This window comes from Nerophis ophidion, unplaced genomic scaffold (assembly GCF_033978795.1).
Source record: "Nerophis ophidion isolate RoL-2023_Sa unplaced genomic scaffold, RoL_Noph_v1.0 HiC_scaffold_46, whole genome shotgun sequence".
Classification (NCBI taxonomy): domain Eukaryota; kingdom Metazoa; phylum Chordata; class Actinopteri; order Syngnathiformes; family Syngnathidae; genus Nerophis; species Nerophis ophidion.
The window spans coordinates 1-16,353 of record NW_026906968.1 but is presented as its reverse complement, the minus strand read 5'-3'; the positions used below and the strand labels follow the sequence as shown (position 1 = coordinate 16,353).

Sequence of the window (16,353 nt, the reverse complement as noted above, 5' to 3'; positions counted from 1 at the left end):
ATGCAGATAATGATGGCATTTAGAAATGGAGAAAAGATGGAGAGCGAATCTGTGCTACTGCAGTTTGTCCAGGAAGTCCTCCCAGAAAGAATCATGGTAGGGTTTTTAAGCTTTTAGGTTAGAACTTACGTGCCACCCCCAGTACCTTGTTTCAAGTGCCAACACTCTGGGCACATAGTAGTGTGTGTCATGCCAAGATGAGATGTGGAAGGTGTGGAGGGGAGCATGAATATGGACAATGTGGAAAATAATGGTGACTGGGAACAATTTATGGAAATAACAGACATGATATTAAAGGAAGTGGATACAAATCAAGTTATTGTGCAAATGAATGTAGATGTTACAAAGTGCATAATGGAAGCAGCCAAATAGAGCATACCAAGGAGTAGAATAGGGAGAAGAAGGAAGATGGTGGACACATGTGTGACACTTACAATTATTAGTCACAAGTGTTTTGCAAAATGAATGTGGAAATATAGTATCCTAATCTAGTTGGAGGTATTTTCATACCTAAAGTAACAGTTAAAGGCCTTCTGAAAGCCACTACTAGCCACCACGCAGTCTGATAGTTTATATATCAATGATGAAATATTAACATTGCAACACATGCCAATACGGCCGCTTTAGTTGACTACATTACAATTTTAAATTTCCCGCCAAGTGTCGTGTTGAAAACGTCGCGGTATGATGACTCGTATGATGACGCGTGCGTTTGACGTCTCGGGTTGTAGTGGACATTATTTTCCAGCCTCATCCCAGCTATAAGTAGTCTGCTTTAATCGCATAATTACACAGTATTCTGGACATCTGTGTTGCTGAATATTTTGCAATTTGTTCAATTAATAATGGAGAAGTCAAAGTAGAAAGATGGAGGTGGGAAGCGTTTAGCCTTTAGCCACACAAACACACGGTGTTTTCTTGTTTACATTCCCGAAGGTGAAGCTTTACTATGGATCAGAGTGGTCAAGCGAACATGGATCTCGACCACATGTCAACCGGCAGGTTTCGGTGAGAAAATTGTGCTAATAAGTTGGCTCTTACCGTAGTTATGAGCGGAGCCAGCGTCGTCCTGCAGCTGCTGCAGCGACTATTAACTCCTCCCACGAACACACTGGCCGTCACCACACCCGTGGCCACACCCCTCTGACTTTCAGGTACTGTATAATCTCACTAAAACACTAGCAACACAGTAGGCAGATAAGGGATTTTCCAGAATTATCCTAGTAAATGTGTCTAATAACATCTGAATCGCTCTCACTGCAATCGCCTTTTTTTTTCTAGTCCTTCACTCTGAATTTCATCATCCACAAATCTTTCATCCTCGCTCAAATTAATGGGGAAATCATCGTTTTCTCGGTTCGATAAGCTCTAGCTGCTGCTGGCTATGATTATAAACAATGTTCAGATGTGAGGAGCCCTACAACCCGTGACGTCACGCGCACATCGTCTGCTACTTCCGGTACAGGCAAGGCTTTTTTATTAGCGACCAAAAGTTGCGGACTTTATCGTCGATGTCCTTTTTCTTTCTTTTCTTAGTTTATTTGGAATATGAATATTTACAACACAATACAATACGGACAATACAATATTACCTCACATTTCATCAGGAGTAGGAAAAAGCAAATCTTATTTAATCCTACCCCTCTCCCACTTCAGAGCGCCCACAAATACATACATACATACATCTACTCACCCTCTTTACAGCAGAATATCAAAATGACATCCGTGAATGAGCAATACAAGGGTTGTGTTACATGCAATTAACTAATCCAGTCGTTACCAACATACTGAGATGAAGAATATCTTATTTTCAATAAGGTTGAAAGTGTTTCTCATAATTCTTCTTCTTTGTACTTTGTAAGCACTATTAATTTAAACATCTTCTTAAAATGGATCATATCGGTGAAATGTTTAATTTCTTTACTTAATTCATTCCATAATTTAATTCCACATACTGATATGCTAAAGGTTTCAAGTGCTGTATGTGCATGTTTTAAATTAGATTTTCCTCTAAGGTTATATTTGTTCTCTACTAAATCCTTTCAGCAAAAATATGGCAATATGGTGAAATGATGAAGTATGACACAGAATGGACCTGCTAGCCCCGTTTAAATAAGAATATCTCATTTCAGTAGGCCTTTAAAACTCTGATTGTTAAGACCTTTTCTAGGTATAGTCAGGTAACAAAATGTGTAATTGTAATTGATTTATAGTGACAGTGACAATCTAGAATCAATCAAGCAACAGTAGACATGTTTAATAAAAGAGTCAGGCCACACCCTGCCATGAGAAGACAATAAAGCACTTTGTGTCTTCTTTTTATTCCTCTAAAAGAGAACAGGACACATGATTGGGAACACTAGGACCAGGCTACTCAGTGCGAGGCCTGTAACATGAGCACTGAAGTGAACACTAGGACCAGGCTACTCAGTGCGAGGCCTGTAACATGAGCACTGAAGTGAACACTAGGACCAGGCTACTCAGTGCGAGGCCTGTAACATGAGCACTGAAGTGAACACTAGGACCAGGCTACTCAGTGCGAGGCCTGTAACATGAGCACTGAAGTGAACACTAGGACCAGGCTACTCAGTGCGAGGCCTGTAACATGAGCACTGAAGTGAACACTAGGACCAGGCTACTCAGTGCGAGGCCTGTAACATGAGCACTGAAGTGAACACTAGGACCAGGCTACTCAGTGCGAGGCCTGTAACATGAGCACTGAAGTGAACACTAGGACCAGGCTACTCAGTGCGAGGCCTGTAACATGAGCACTGAAGTGAACACTAGGACCAGGCTACTCAGTGCGAGGCCTGTAACATGAGCACTGAAGTGAACACTAGGACCAGGCTACTCAGTGCGAGGCCTGTAACATGAGCACTGAAGTGAACACTAGGACCAGGCTACTCAGTGCGAGGCCTGTAACATGAGCACTGAAGTGAACACTAGGACCAGGCTACTCAGTGCGAGGCCTGTAACATGAGCACTGAAGTGAACACTAGGACCAGGCTACTCAGTGCGAGGCCTGTAACATGAGCACTGAAGTGAACACTAGGACCAGGCTACTCAGTGCGAGGCCTGTAACATGAGCACTGAAGTGAACACTAGGACCAGGCTACTCAGTGCGAGGCCTGTAACATGAGCACTGAAGTGAACACTAGGACCAGGCTACTCAGTGCGAGGCCTGTAACATGAGCACTGAAGTGAACACTAGGACCAGGCTACTCAGTGCGAGGCCTGTAACATGAGCACTGAAGTGAACACTAGGACCAGGCTACTCAGTGCGAGGCCTGTAACATGAGCACTGAAGTGAACACTAGGACCAGGCTACTCAGCGCGAGGCCTGTAACATGAGCACTGAAGTGAACACTAGGACCAGGCTACTCAGTGCGAGGCCTGTAACATGAGCACTGAAGTGAACACTAGGACCAGGCTACTCAGTGCGAGGCCTGTAACATGAGCACTGAAGTGAACACTAGGACCAGGCTACTCAGTGCGAGGCCTGTAACATGAGCACTGAAGTGAACACTAGGACCAGGCTACTCAGTGCGAGGCCTGTAACATGAGCACTGAAGTGAACACTAGGACCAGGCTACTCAGTGCGAGGCCTGTAACACGAGCACTGAAGTGAACACTAGGACCAGGCTACTCAGTGCGAGGCCTGTAACATGAGCACTGAAGTGAACACTAGGACCAGGCTACTCAGTGCGAGGCCTGTAACATGAGCACTGAAGTGAACACTAGGACCAGGCTACTCAGTGCGAGGCCTGTAACATGAGCACTGAAGTGAACACTAGGACCAGGCTACTCAGTGCGAGGCCTGTAACATGAGCACTGAAGTGAACACTAGGACCAGGCTACTCAGTGCGAGGCCTGTAACATGAGCACTGAAGTGAACACTAGGACCAGGCTACTCAGTGCGAGGCCTGTAACATGAGCACTGAAGTGAACACTAGGACCAGGCTACTCAGTGCGAGGCCTGTAACATGAGCACTGAAGTGAACACTAGGACCAGGCTACTCAGTGCGAGGCCTGTAACACGAGCACTGAAGTGAACACTAGGACCAGGCTACTCAGTGCGAGGCCTGTAACATGAGCACTGAAGTGAACACTAGGACCAGGCTACTCAGTGCGAGGCCTGTAACATGAGCACTGAAGTGAACACTAGGACCAGGCTACTCAGTGCGAGGCCTGTAACATGAGCACTGAAGTGCCTTGATCGCACACGTGGCTCACTCTTGGGGATACTGCAAATCTTACTTTCAATCCCAAACCCAGTCAAAACTAAACAAACATGTTTTGGGTGGAGAGCAGCGTTTTGTTTGGACCAGCAATATGTAGCTGTATTGACAAGTATGGCAAGTACCGACAGCCTTTGTGACAAAAGCAAAAGGGGAAAAGAGGCGCCCTATGCTGGGAGCGTCGCCAAAAGCTTACGTAACTGTTGTGGGTCAGCACAATGATGAGACTTGTTCCACTGTTCTCAGCTTTATTTATTTTCCTTCCAACCTGCGGGCGACAATCTTACGCCCTCAGCCATGTAGAACTTTTCTGTGTAAATATACATCTTTAACAATTTACAATGAAAAAGACAGATACTATTCAAACTAAATACAGGTTACAGGAATGCTAAGTGAAGTCTTTGCAGAAATGTAAAGAAGATAGCTGGAGTTGCCTGAATAAGGACTTGAACCCTGGACCCTCAGATTAAAAGTGTGATGCGCTGCTGTCTGAGCTACCCAGTCCCTCTTCAAGCCTGATTTGCCCAACATCTAAGAGAACAGCCATATTGGCAACCTCAGATGAACGTGGATTAGTTAGGATGTTCAGTGACAAGCTGGGAACTGTCAAAGCTCAACTCACCAATTGTTTGAACACAAACCTCATTATTGACAATTAAGACACTTTTACATCCTCATCAAGTAAGAAGGTTTTGACCAAAAAAGAAGCTACTCTCCCGAAGTTGGAGCCAAATGCCTTGGGGACACAAGTTTAATAGTCAGTTGAGACAAATAGTCAGCTACTTTTGTTAAAGTCCAATTAACAGCAACATGGCTGAACAAGGTACACAACAGGGTATTTAAACAGGATGGTTTCAAAGGGTTTCAGGCAGGTTAAATGAAGTTTAATTGTATGCAATATTCCTAACATTCATGGTAGTAAAACATTCTTCAATGACGTGGCCTCATTTTGGTATATTTTTAATTACATCTGCGGTCCCCTCCAAGGTTTCTCATTGTCATCCCATTGGGTTGAGTTTTTTCTTGCCCTGATTTGGGATCTGAGCCCAGGATGTTGTTGTGGCTTGTGCAGCCCTTTGAGACACTTGTGATTTAGGTCAACTAAGTCAACTTTGATTGTTTGATACTAAAGTGACTCAAACATCAGAGTTAGTATGAGGTGATACTAACCTTCGATAGCTCAGTTGGTAGAGCGGAGGACTGTAGTTGCTCATGCTGAAATCCTTAGGTCGCTGGTTCAAATCCGGCTCGAAGGATTACTCTTTTTTTTTATTATGAAATCAAGATAAACAACTCAAGATACACTTACAATTAGTGCACCAACCCAAAAACTGTCCCTCCCTCATTCTCACTCATTCATACATTACATTTCTGTGTGATGTGGTTCAAATAAGAATCCAAATAATGTCTTACATCCTGAGGATGTAAACTGTGTGTTGTTTTGGCGTAAGATATTTACGAAACACAACCTGTCCTACAGTAAGATGTTTCTTTCTGTAGGGATAGTGATGCAATGGATTAAGTGTCTCACTACGGACTAGAAGATTCTAGGTTCAACTCCTAGCCAGCGTGCTGTTGTTTGTTAACTCAACTGAAACAGTATTCTGTACAATTTTAGGGGGGAAGTTATTTTGCTTTTTTTTTTTTTTTTAAATATATTAACTGAAATATGTGTTTTTTTTCTCTTTATTATTGCGAATGTATAACTGGTAGTTGTATCTGTTCTTATACCATTTAAACTACCTTTCTTCTAAGCAAGGTTCATCTACACTTGAAAACTTAATTATTAGCCAGCTAAGAACTTTTGAACATTTCTGAAAAATCTGCCAAATGTTTGCAATAATCATAACATTCTCGGTAGTAAAACATTCTTCAGAAGCATTTAGGTACATTTTTTAGAGACCCTGAAATGCTCAGTCATGGAGCGTAAGACATTCTTTTTGAGCTTCCGGGATTCAAGTACCTGTTCTGCTGACCAATACTAGACTTTGAGACCCCTTGGAAAGACCTCCTTCCACCCCTCAAAAGTCACCAATAGGGCAGACCTTGGTTACATTTGAATATGTAAACCCATGAAAGTGTTGCGTAGCTGAAATAGCTCAGTTGGGAGAGCGTCAGACTGAAGATCTGAAGGTCCCTGGTTCGATCCCGGGTTTCAGCACAACTCGCTGAGTTTCTGAATCAAATCTTCTTACTAATAAGCCTTCTGTGGCTCTTACAATACTGAAATGGTCTCCCTGACCTGTCAGCCTTGCTGGTGGAATCCTAGTATCAGTAGTGACACACCTTTCCTCCGTTTTTAATTTGGACAACTATTACGTGGTTTAACGGTGTATCGTTCCTTAAGCCAATGTTTGGTCTTTAACTGAGCCTTACATCGGGCTGTTTCAAACACAAATTTGTTGCCTTAAGGGTTTGTCTTGGACTGTATAACTTGAAACTGAGAGTAATAAAGCTGTGCTCAGTGTGAGGTGAAGGTGCATCTAACACACCTACAGCAAAATATTAACCACAACTTTTTCATACAGATACACTGTCTAACAATTTGTGTTTTAGGTATTGTGGTTAAACCTTCAGATGATCACATTAACGCTCTCCCACCTGAACTAAAGTGGATGTGAGGGATGTTTTTGAATATCAGTTTTTCAAATTAAACAGAGGAAAAACAATCATTGTTGAAAACTATTTAAATTAAATATAGATTCGAAGGACTGCTGCAGGGGGGCAAAGGGACATTTTTTGAGAAATGTATGGAGGTCAGCATCAGCCACTTAAACAAGGACTTGAACCCTGGACCCTCAGATTAAAAGTCTGATGCTCTGCCGACTGAGCTACCCAGGACCTTTGATGTGCTGATATGTCCAACATCTGAGATAACATCCATATTGGCAATCTCAGGTGAAAGTGAATCAGTCAGCATGTTCAGTGACAAGCTGGGAACTGTCAAAGTTCAAGCTCCCCAAGTGCTTGAACCCAAAGCTCATTTTTGACAGATAGGCCAGTTTTACATCCTCATCAACAAAAAAGGTTTTGACCAAAAAAGACGCTCCTCTCCCGAAGTTGCCAACTCTGAGCTGGATGCTCCCCAAAATATTGCCAGAAGCATTTTGTTTTAATTTTTAGTGGAGGTTAGCTGCAACAGGTAGAGCTGCTGAAGGCCCAGGCTGCAACAAATAGAAGGTCACTAGATTTTAAAGTCCAACATAAGCAGTCAGTAAAGCCCTGTTTTGGTAGTAAGCCTCATGTAAACTGTGTGTTCCTTTGGCCTAAGATGTTTACAATATACAACCTGTGTTAGAGTAAAACCTTTCTTCACATAAGGCTAGTGGCTCAATGGATAACACGTCTGACCACAGACCAGAAGATTCTAGGTTCAACTCTTGGCTAGCTCATTGGTTTTCGTTAATTGAACTGAAACAAAATTCAGTGCTGTTTCTTTGAGAGTGTTTTTTTGCATTTAAAAAAAATATCTACTAACTGGAACATTTTGTCTTGTTATCATTGTGAATAGATAACTGGACGTTGTATCTGTTGGTATACTCGGGACATTTATTTAGAATAAAGTGGGTGAGGAAAAAGGTGAAACAAAACAGATCTTACCTGAGCACGCCTTCCTCTTGTTAGAGTAAAACATGTTGGGGCTTGGTCACTAGCATTCAAACTAGATGTGACTATTCTGTCTATGAACATGAACAGGGAAGCAAACACATTCTCAGTTATATCTGTGATGGTATAGTGGTTAGTACTCTGTGTTGTGGCCGCTGCAATCCCAGTTCGACTCCGTGTCATGGCACTTTACCCTTTCTTCAAGCTATACTTTTTTGATGATGATTTTTGAAACAAGAGGTATCTTGTTCCCTCTGGTAAGTGGTTGAACAAGATGTGAAACCAACCAGGTACTCTGGCGAAATTAAAAATATCTATTTGATGTCATTACAGTATTGTCCTTGATGCATCATTTAATATGACTGATGTGTGCTTTGTGCTGTTACTTTATCACTTGGTAAAATTGTATTATAAACTCAGTCAATCGATCAATACTTTCTTTCTTTTATTTCTTTCTTTAGTTTATTTTGAACATGAACATACTTACAACATAATACATCAGACACTTTAATACCATTTCACATTACATCATGTCCGAAAAGGAGTAGGAAGAAGCAAAGCTTATTTAATCCTACACCTTTCCCACTTCAGAGCGTTTACAAATATATACATTCATTTACTGACCTTTTTTGTAGTAAAATGACCTCCGTGAATGAGTAATACAACAGTTTTGTAATATGTAATTCATTAATTCAGTCATTATTAGTGTACTGAGATGAAAAATATCGTATTTTCAATAAGGTTGAAGTTTTTCTCATAATTCCTCTTCTTTGTACTTTATAAGCACTATTAATTGGAACAACCTCTTAAACTGGATCATATCAATACAATGTTTAACTTTTTACTTAATCCATCCATCAATCCATCCATCTTCTTCCACTTAACCGAGGTCAGGTCGTGGGGGCAGCAGCCTAAGCAGGGAAACCCAGACTTCCCTCTCCCCAGTCACTTTGTCCAGCTCTTCCCGGGGGAACCCAAGGCGTTCCCAGGCCAGCCGGGAAACATAGTCTTCCCAACGTGTCCTGGGTCTTCCCCGTGGCCTCCTACCGGTTGGACGTGCCCTAAATCCTGACCAGATGCCCGAACCACCTCATCTGGCTCCTCTCCATGTGGACGAGCAGCGGCTTTACTTTGAGGTCCCCTCGGATGACAGAGCTTCTCACCCTATCTCTAAGGGAGAGACCCACCACCCGGGCGGAGGAAACTCATTTGGGCCGCTTGTACTCGTGATCTTGTCCTTTCGGTCATGACCCAAAGCTCATGAACATAGGTGAGGATGGGAACGTAGATCGACCGGTAAATTGAGAGGTTTACCTTTCGGCTCAGCTCCTTCTTCATCGATACAGCGTCCGCATTACGATCCGCCTGTCGATCTCACCATCCACTCTTCCCTCACCCGTGAACAAGACTCCGAGGTACTTGAACTCCTCCACTTGGGGCAGGGTCTCCTCCCCAACCCGGAGATGGCACTCCACCCTTTTCCGGGCAAGAACCATGGACTCACACTTGGAGGTGCTGAGTCTCATCCCAGTCGCTTCACATTCGGCTGCGAACCGATCCAGTGAGAGCTGAAGATCCTGGCCAGATGAAGCCATCAGGACCACATCATCTGCAAAAAGCAGGAACCTAATCCTGCAGTCACCAAACCCGATCCCCTCAACGCCTTGACTGTGCCTCGAAATTCTGTCCATAAAAGTTATGGACTTGAATCCTGGAAGTCAGAATGAAAGTCTGATGTTCTTATAACAGAGCACTTCAGGGTTTCTTCACAACACGTAACAATAAATAAAAATGAAGCAAGATGCTTCTGGCAACATTTTGCTTGCATATTTGACCCCGTTCTTGGAAATACTGGTAGATTTGATTGACATGTGTTGCTTTCTTGACACAGAGCCAGTTCAAAGCAATGTTCTCAAATGTTTAGCAGGGTTAAGGTCCAGTCTCTGGAACGGACATTCCAGAAACCTGCCTGAAACCCTTTGAAAACAGTTTTCATGTGTGTTTAATATTGTTGTCTTGTTGGAAAAGCTGCTTGTGTACAAAGATCAGCCTTTTCACTCCTGATTGGAGGTGAGGCAAAGTCTCATCTGACCAGTAAACTTTTCTCCCAAAACTGCTTTGGGTTCAAGCACTTGGTGGGCTTGAGGTTTGACAGTTTCCACTCTGTCACTAAACATCCATCCATCCATTTTCTACTGTTTATCCCTTAAAACTGGACAATTCAAGGCATGCGCCGACAACAGCAGTGATGAACAAACAATATGAAAGTAGGTTTGAGGTTCTAGGTCACATGACTAAAGCTACTGACAATTGAAATGTTCTTAGTGAGCCAATGACAAGTACTTTATTGACGGTCCCTTAAAGTAAAGCACTTGTCAGCAGGGACTGACAGACGTGGCATGAGTTTTCAAACAGTCAGCCTGGCTGGATGTTGAATGTCCGTTGAATATCCAACTTGGAACTCATTTGACCTCTGTTTGGCATTTGGAGATCACTCCAGCAGCACTGAGAGCAGGCTGAGTCAAACTACCTTGAGATAAATGTTGCAATTGTCAATGCCATCAAAGAAATGGACTCAAAAACGCTATAAATGTTATGGTAGCTTGATGCTAATATACATTGGCTTTGCTATTGACATGCTACTGATTAGCATTAGCAATTTCTCATGACGTTAACACCCACCAAATGAGTTGATTAAAACTATAACTAAGATGAATGTTAGAATCAGACAGCTGGTGCATAATAAATCCAATATTTAGAATATTAAAACTTTTTGGGGCGCAACAAAAGACATCATGAATTTACACTACTGCCATCTAGCGTACTGGACTTGCAAATGTAAATAAAGCTACATTTAATGATGATATGACAACTAAAAAGAACAAAGGGTAACGAAAGGACTGCAGTTAATAATAATCTTATTTTTAAACGTTGCAATACAAATTTATCACAAACAATCAAAATTATTAACAGGCACAAAAGTACCAAAAAATCATACTGTTGAGGCTTGGTATTGATTTGGAGGTAGTGGAATGTGTTCCGAATCAGTTGAAATGTGAACAGTACCCATCCCTACCAGCAAGTGTTGTTGTACTGGAAACTAATTTACAAACACAACTTCATCACACACAATACTCCACTATGGAATTGTTCTTATATTAAAATGAGAAACAAATCCATCTTTGTACAGCAATGGTTTGAAAAAGGCATTTGGTCACTGATGCACTTATTGACTGATAGAAAAAGTTTATTATTTGAAGATTTCATTAAGTACAACCTGGAACAAAAAAATACTCTTAACTTAAAAGTTTCCATTCTTTCTAAGGCAAAAGACTTAATTTAAGAAAAAAAAGACGGAATTGACCACTTAAAGTAATATTTTGAATGTTGTTTTGCAATTGAAGACAACACTTGTTCGTTCTGTGATTGGGAAACAAAAAAAGCAGTTTATTTTTAAAATGTATGCAAAGTCAATCAATCAATCAATCAATGTTTATTTATATAGCCCCAAATCACAAATGTCTCAAAGGACTGCACAAATCATTACGACTACAACATCCTGGGAAGAACCCACAAAAGGGCAAGGAAAACTCACACCCAGTGGGCAGGGAGAATTCACATCCAGTGGGACGCCAGTGACAATGCTGACTATGAGAAACCTTGGAGAGGACCTCAGATGTGGGCAACCCCCCCCCCCCCAGATGTGGGCAACCCCCCCCCCCCCCCTCTAGGGGACCGAAAGCAATGGATGTCGAGCGGGTCTAACATGATACTGTGAAAGTTCAATCCATAGTGGCTCCAACACAGCCGCGAGAGTTCAGTTCAAGCGGATCCAAGACAGCAGCGAGAGTCCCGTCCACAGGAAACCATCTCAAGCGGATCAGCAGCGTAGAGATGTCCCCAACCGATACAGGCGAGCGGTCCATCCTGGGTCTCGACTCTGGACAGCCAGTACTTCATCCATGGTCATCGGACCGGACCCCCTCCACAAGGGAGGGGGGGACATAGGAGAAAGAAAAGAAGCGGCAGATCAACTGGTCTAAAAAGGAGGTTTATTTAAAGGCTAGAGTATACAGATGAGTTTTAAGGTGAGACTTAAATGCTTCTACTGAGGTGGCATCTCGAACTGTTACCGGGAGGGCATTCCAGAGTACTGGAGCCCGAACGGAAAACGCTCTATAGCCCGCAGACTTTTTTTGGGCTCTAGGAATCACTAATAAGCCGGAGTCTTTTGAACGCAGATTTCTTGCCGGGACATATGGTACAATACAATCGGCAAGATAGGATGGAGCTAGACCGTGTAGTATTTTATACGTAAGTAGTAAAACCTTAAAGTCACATCTTAAGTGCACAGGAAGCCAGTGCAGGTGAGCCAGTATAGGTATATGTGTATGTATATATGTATATAAAGGTATATACAGTACAGGTATATATGTATGTATATATGTATATAAAGGTATATACAGTACAGGCGTAATATGATCAAACTTTCTTGTTCTTGTCAAAAGTCTAGCAGCCGCATTTTGTACCAGCTGTAATCTTGTAATGCTAGACATGGGGAGACCCGAAAATAATACGTTACAGTAGTCGAGACGAGACGTAACAAACGCATGGATAATGATCTCGGCGTCTTTAGTGGACAGAATGGAGCGAATTTTAGCGATATTACGGAGATGAAAGAAGGCCGTTTTAGTAACGCTTTTAATGTGTGACTCAAAGGAGAGAGTTGGGTCGAAAATAATACCCAGATTTTTTACAGAGTCACCTTGTTTTATTATTTGGTTGTCAAATGTTAAAGTTGTATTATTAAATAGAGGTCGGTGTCTAGCAGGACCGATAATCAGCATTTCCGTTTTTTTGGCATTAAGTTGCAAAAAGTTAGCGGACATCCATTGTTTAATTTCATTAAGACACGCTTCCAACTGACTACAGTCCGGCGTGTTGGTCAGCTTTAGGGGCAGGTAGAGTTGGGTGTCAGCATAACAGTGAAAGCTAATACCGTATTTGCATATGACGTCACCCAGCGGCAGCATGTAGATGCTGAAGAGTACAGGGCCAAGGACCGAACCCTGGGGAACTCCACACGTTACCTTAACGTAGTCCGAGGTCACATTGTTATGGGAGACACACTGCATCCTATCAGTAAGATAAGAGTTAAACCAAGACAGGGCTGAGTCTGACATACCAATTCGTGTTTTGATACGCTCTAATAAAATATTATGATCGACGGTATCGAAAGCAGCGCTAAGATCGAGGAGCAGCAACATAGATGACGCATCAGAGTCCATCGTTAGCAATAGATCATTAGTCAATTTTGCGAGGGCTGTCTCCGTCGAGTGATTTGCCCTGAAACCGGATTGAAAGGTTTCACATAGATTGTTAAACGCTAAGTGTTCATTTAGCTGCTCTGCAACAATTTTTTCTAGGATTTTCGAAATAAAGGGAAGGTGAGACACCGGTCGGTAGTTTACCATGAGGTCAGGATCGAGGTTAGGTCTTTTAAGGAGAGGATGAATAACCGCTTTTTTGAACGCAAGGGGAACAGTGCCCGAGGAAAGTGATAAGTTTATAATATTTAGCACTGATGGACCTAATAATACAAAAAGCTCCTTGATAAGTTTCCCAAGAAGTGGGTCAAGTAAACATGTTTGTTTAAAGTAAATCTCTGTGGGATGATGTACAATATTGGCTTTTGTCTGACACTCCAAACTTTGACTGATATTGATGTTGATTGGGGGATGTTATAAAAGAAAAAAATAACATTAAAAAAAGGTTTAAAACACAATATATATAATACATCCACAAATGTAAGTTTGTAAAAACAAAACCATCCTTTCCCAAAAAAATTAAATAAAAAATCTGCCATTTTCTCTCACTTGTATACTGCATAAAGGTCTGGGGACATACATATAAAACAATCACAACACAATCATCATAATACAGAGTAATGACGATAATGAATAAAATGGATTATAGAGACCCAACAAATGATTCAAAGAGTCACACATTTTAAAATTGTATAAAAGACAACTGTTCAAATGATGTATAAAGTAAATAATAATATGCTTCCTGAAGTGGTCCAGAAGATGTTTCAGATGTGAACCAGTACATATGTATATCATATAAAGGTGATAATCTATGGGATGATTAATAATTACAAGTACAAATAAGTAATACCTTTATTTTTCAAACTGTCTAATCTATCAATGTAGGCGCATATTAAACAGATTGTTAGACAAACAACAATGTCACACATGTTATATGTGCTGATGTTGTTAGAAAGTCAAAATGAAAGTCTGGACAGTTTATTTCAAATCCTGCAGTTTCATTTGCTGCTGCTGTTCTCACCAGCACACTTGTGTTTCTTACACTGGTACTTAGAAGACAATCTTTCACCACACACACCACAACTCAACACTTTCTCTCCTGGGTGTCTTCTCATGTGTGCTACAAGCTTTGATTGTTGACAAAAGCTTCTGTTGCAGATTGAACAGGAATGTGAATTTTCACCAGTGTGTGTTCTCTTGTGTACTTTCAAACACCAGTTTTCTGTAAAACCTTTACCACAGATTGAACAGGAAAAAGGTTTTTCACCAGTGTGTCTTCTCACGTGCACTTTCAAATGATGACTTTGTGTAAAACCTTTACCACAGATTGAACAGGAAAAGGGTTTTTCACCAGTGTGTGTTCTCATGTGTACTTTCAACCATCGACTTTCTGTAAAATCTTTACCACAGATTGAACAGACAAAAGGTTTTTCACCAGTGTGTGTTCTCATGTGTACTTTTAAAAGGGGACTTTGTACAAAACCTTTACCACATTCTGAGCAAGAAAAAGGTTTTTCACCAGTGTGTGTTCTCATGTGTACTTTCAAATGTTTACTTTGAACAAAATCTTTACCACATTCTGAGCAAGAAAAAGGTTTTTCACCAGTGTGTGTTCTCATGTGTACTTTCAAACTCGGACTTTCTGTAAAACCTTTACCACAGGTTGAACAGATAAAAGGTTTTTCACCAGTGTGTCTTCTCATGTGTACTTTCAAATTGATTCTTTGTACAAAACATGTACCACAGATTGAACAGACATAAGGTTTTTCACCGGTGTGTGTTCTCATGTGTACTTTCAAATTGTGACTTTCTACAAAACCTTTGCCACATATTGAACAGATAAAAGGTTTTTCTCCGGTGTGTCTTCTCATGTGTGTTTTCAGAAGACTATGGTATTTAAAGGTTTTGTGAGAGTGAGAAGATGTGAAGTGAGTGTTGTCAGTGTGACATGTCTTATCATCTTTAGAGTCTTCATCATCAGTGTCAGGAGAGTGTGACGTTGTGTCCTCACTATCTGATAGTGGAGCTAAGAGCTTGTCTGCTTGTGATCCTCCACAGTGGTCTCCATCAGCTTCTGTTGTCATGTGTTGTGTTGAGCTGCTGCTTGGAGGCTCCCCCCCTCCCCTCTCCTCACTTTCACCTTTGACCCCATCATCTTCACTCTTCACAGTCACTGGGAACTCCTCCAACCATTTAGGCTGACTGATGCCCTCTTCCTCCTCTTCCTCTTTAATGTGCGGCGGCTCTTGGTCCTCCTCTTCCTCTTTAAAGTAGGGGGTCTGTGGGTCCATCTCTTCCTATTTAATGTGAGGGGTCAGCAGGTTCTCTTGCTCCTTAAAGTGAGGGATCAGTGGGTCCTCCTCTTCATTTTTGATGTGTAAGATCAGTGGGTCCTCCGCTTGCCCTTTAATGTGAAGGGTCAGTTTAACACTATGGGTCTGTGGCTCCTCTACTCCCTCTTTGATGTGTTGGGAATGTGGTACCTTTTCTTCCTCGTGTATGTTGGAGGACTGTGGTTCCACCTCCTGCTCACCAGGAAGATGTTCTTCATCGATGTCTGCGGGACAGGAGAAAACAAACATTCTTTAGAAAAGTCCAGCTTTGCTCAGTCACATGAGACATTGTCCTGCACCAACATATGATCTCACAATCTCATCAGTTTCCCCTCACAGCAGTCAGGGTACTTCCAGCTGACACATGAAGAAGACCTTCAGGGGAATGTCTTCCCAGGCCAACGTCCAATCCACCTTATTCATATAAAAACATCCTAAAAGTCATTCCTGCAATCCTTAATGGTAGACGCCATACGTGAAAGTGTGCTGTTCTCCCTCTGAATAAGTCATACACACACAGTAAATAATGTACCACATGCCAGCCTCCACGCAGTAGTACTAGTGATGAGCTCCCCCTGCTGGTGGACAATAAGTACAGTGATTTTCACATTCATCTTTAGAGACATGTCTGTTATAAAAGAAGCATGAGCACAGTCAACTTGTTGGCCAAGAAAGATGACATCTGTTTTGCTTTCATTTAGATAGTGTCACCACAGTTAAACTGGGAAGAAGTAATCAGATTACTGACTACACCTTCAAAAGATAACGTGTTTACTTTATTAATAATAGTAATAATGGATTATATTAAGTTAGTGCGTTTCCAGACACTCAAATTGCGTTAGAGTGAGA

General features: G+C 41.7%; 1 protein-coding gene and 2 non-coding genes across 4 annotated transcripts; 2 read left to right on the top strand and 1 right to left on the bottom strand.

The window, feature by feature from the left end:
• The first annotated feature begins 5,407 nt into the window (after positions 1-5,407).
• Positions 5,408-5,494, top strand: trnay-gua (transfer RNA tyrosine (anticodon GUA)). The gene is given in 2 exon segments: positions 5,408-5,444; positions 5,459-5,494. It is a non-coding gene; the product is annotated as a tRNA-Tyr (tRNA).
• An 832-nt stretch (positions 5,495-6,326) lies between these two features.
• trnaf-gaa (transfer RNA phenylalanine (anticodon GAA)) lies at positions 6,327-6,399 on the top strand. Its single transcript has one exon. It is a non-coding gene; the product is annotated as a tRNA-Phe (tRNA).
• A 7,622-nt stretch (positions 6,400-14,021) lies between these two features.
• LOC133546856 (oocyte zinc finger protein XlCOF6.1-like) lies at positions 14,022-15,952 on the bottom strand. Of its 2 annotated transcripts, XM_061892692.1 has the most exons (3): positions 15,820-15,952; positions 15,655-15,728; positions 14,022-15,575 (listed from the first exon to the last, which is right to left on the bottom strand). In XM_061892692.1, the coding sequence occupies exon 3, from the start codon at positions 15,460-15,462 to the stop codon at positions 14,170-14,172; it is 1,293 nt and encodes a 430-aa protein (XP_061748676.1). In that variant the 5' UTR covers positions 15,463-15,575; positions 15,655-15,728; positions 15,820-15,952; the 3' UTR covers positions 14,022-14,169. The 2 variants fall into 2 exon arrangements, with proteins under 2 accessions (XP_061748676.1, XP_061748675.1); XM_061892691.1 differs by having other exon boundaries at positions 14,022-15,728.
• Positions 15,953-16,353: the final 401 nt, after the last annotated feature.

Excerpts from the sequence above, each read along its gene's own strand:
- LOC133546856 (XM_061892691.1), bottom strand. The coding sequence starts at position 15,462 with ATGGACCCACAGACCCCCTACTTTAAAGAGGAAGAGGAGGACCAAGAG.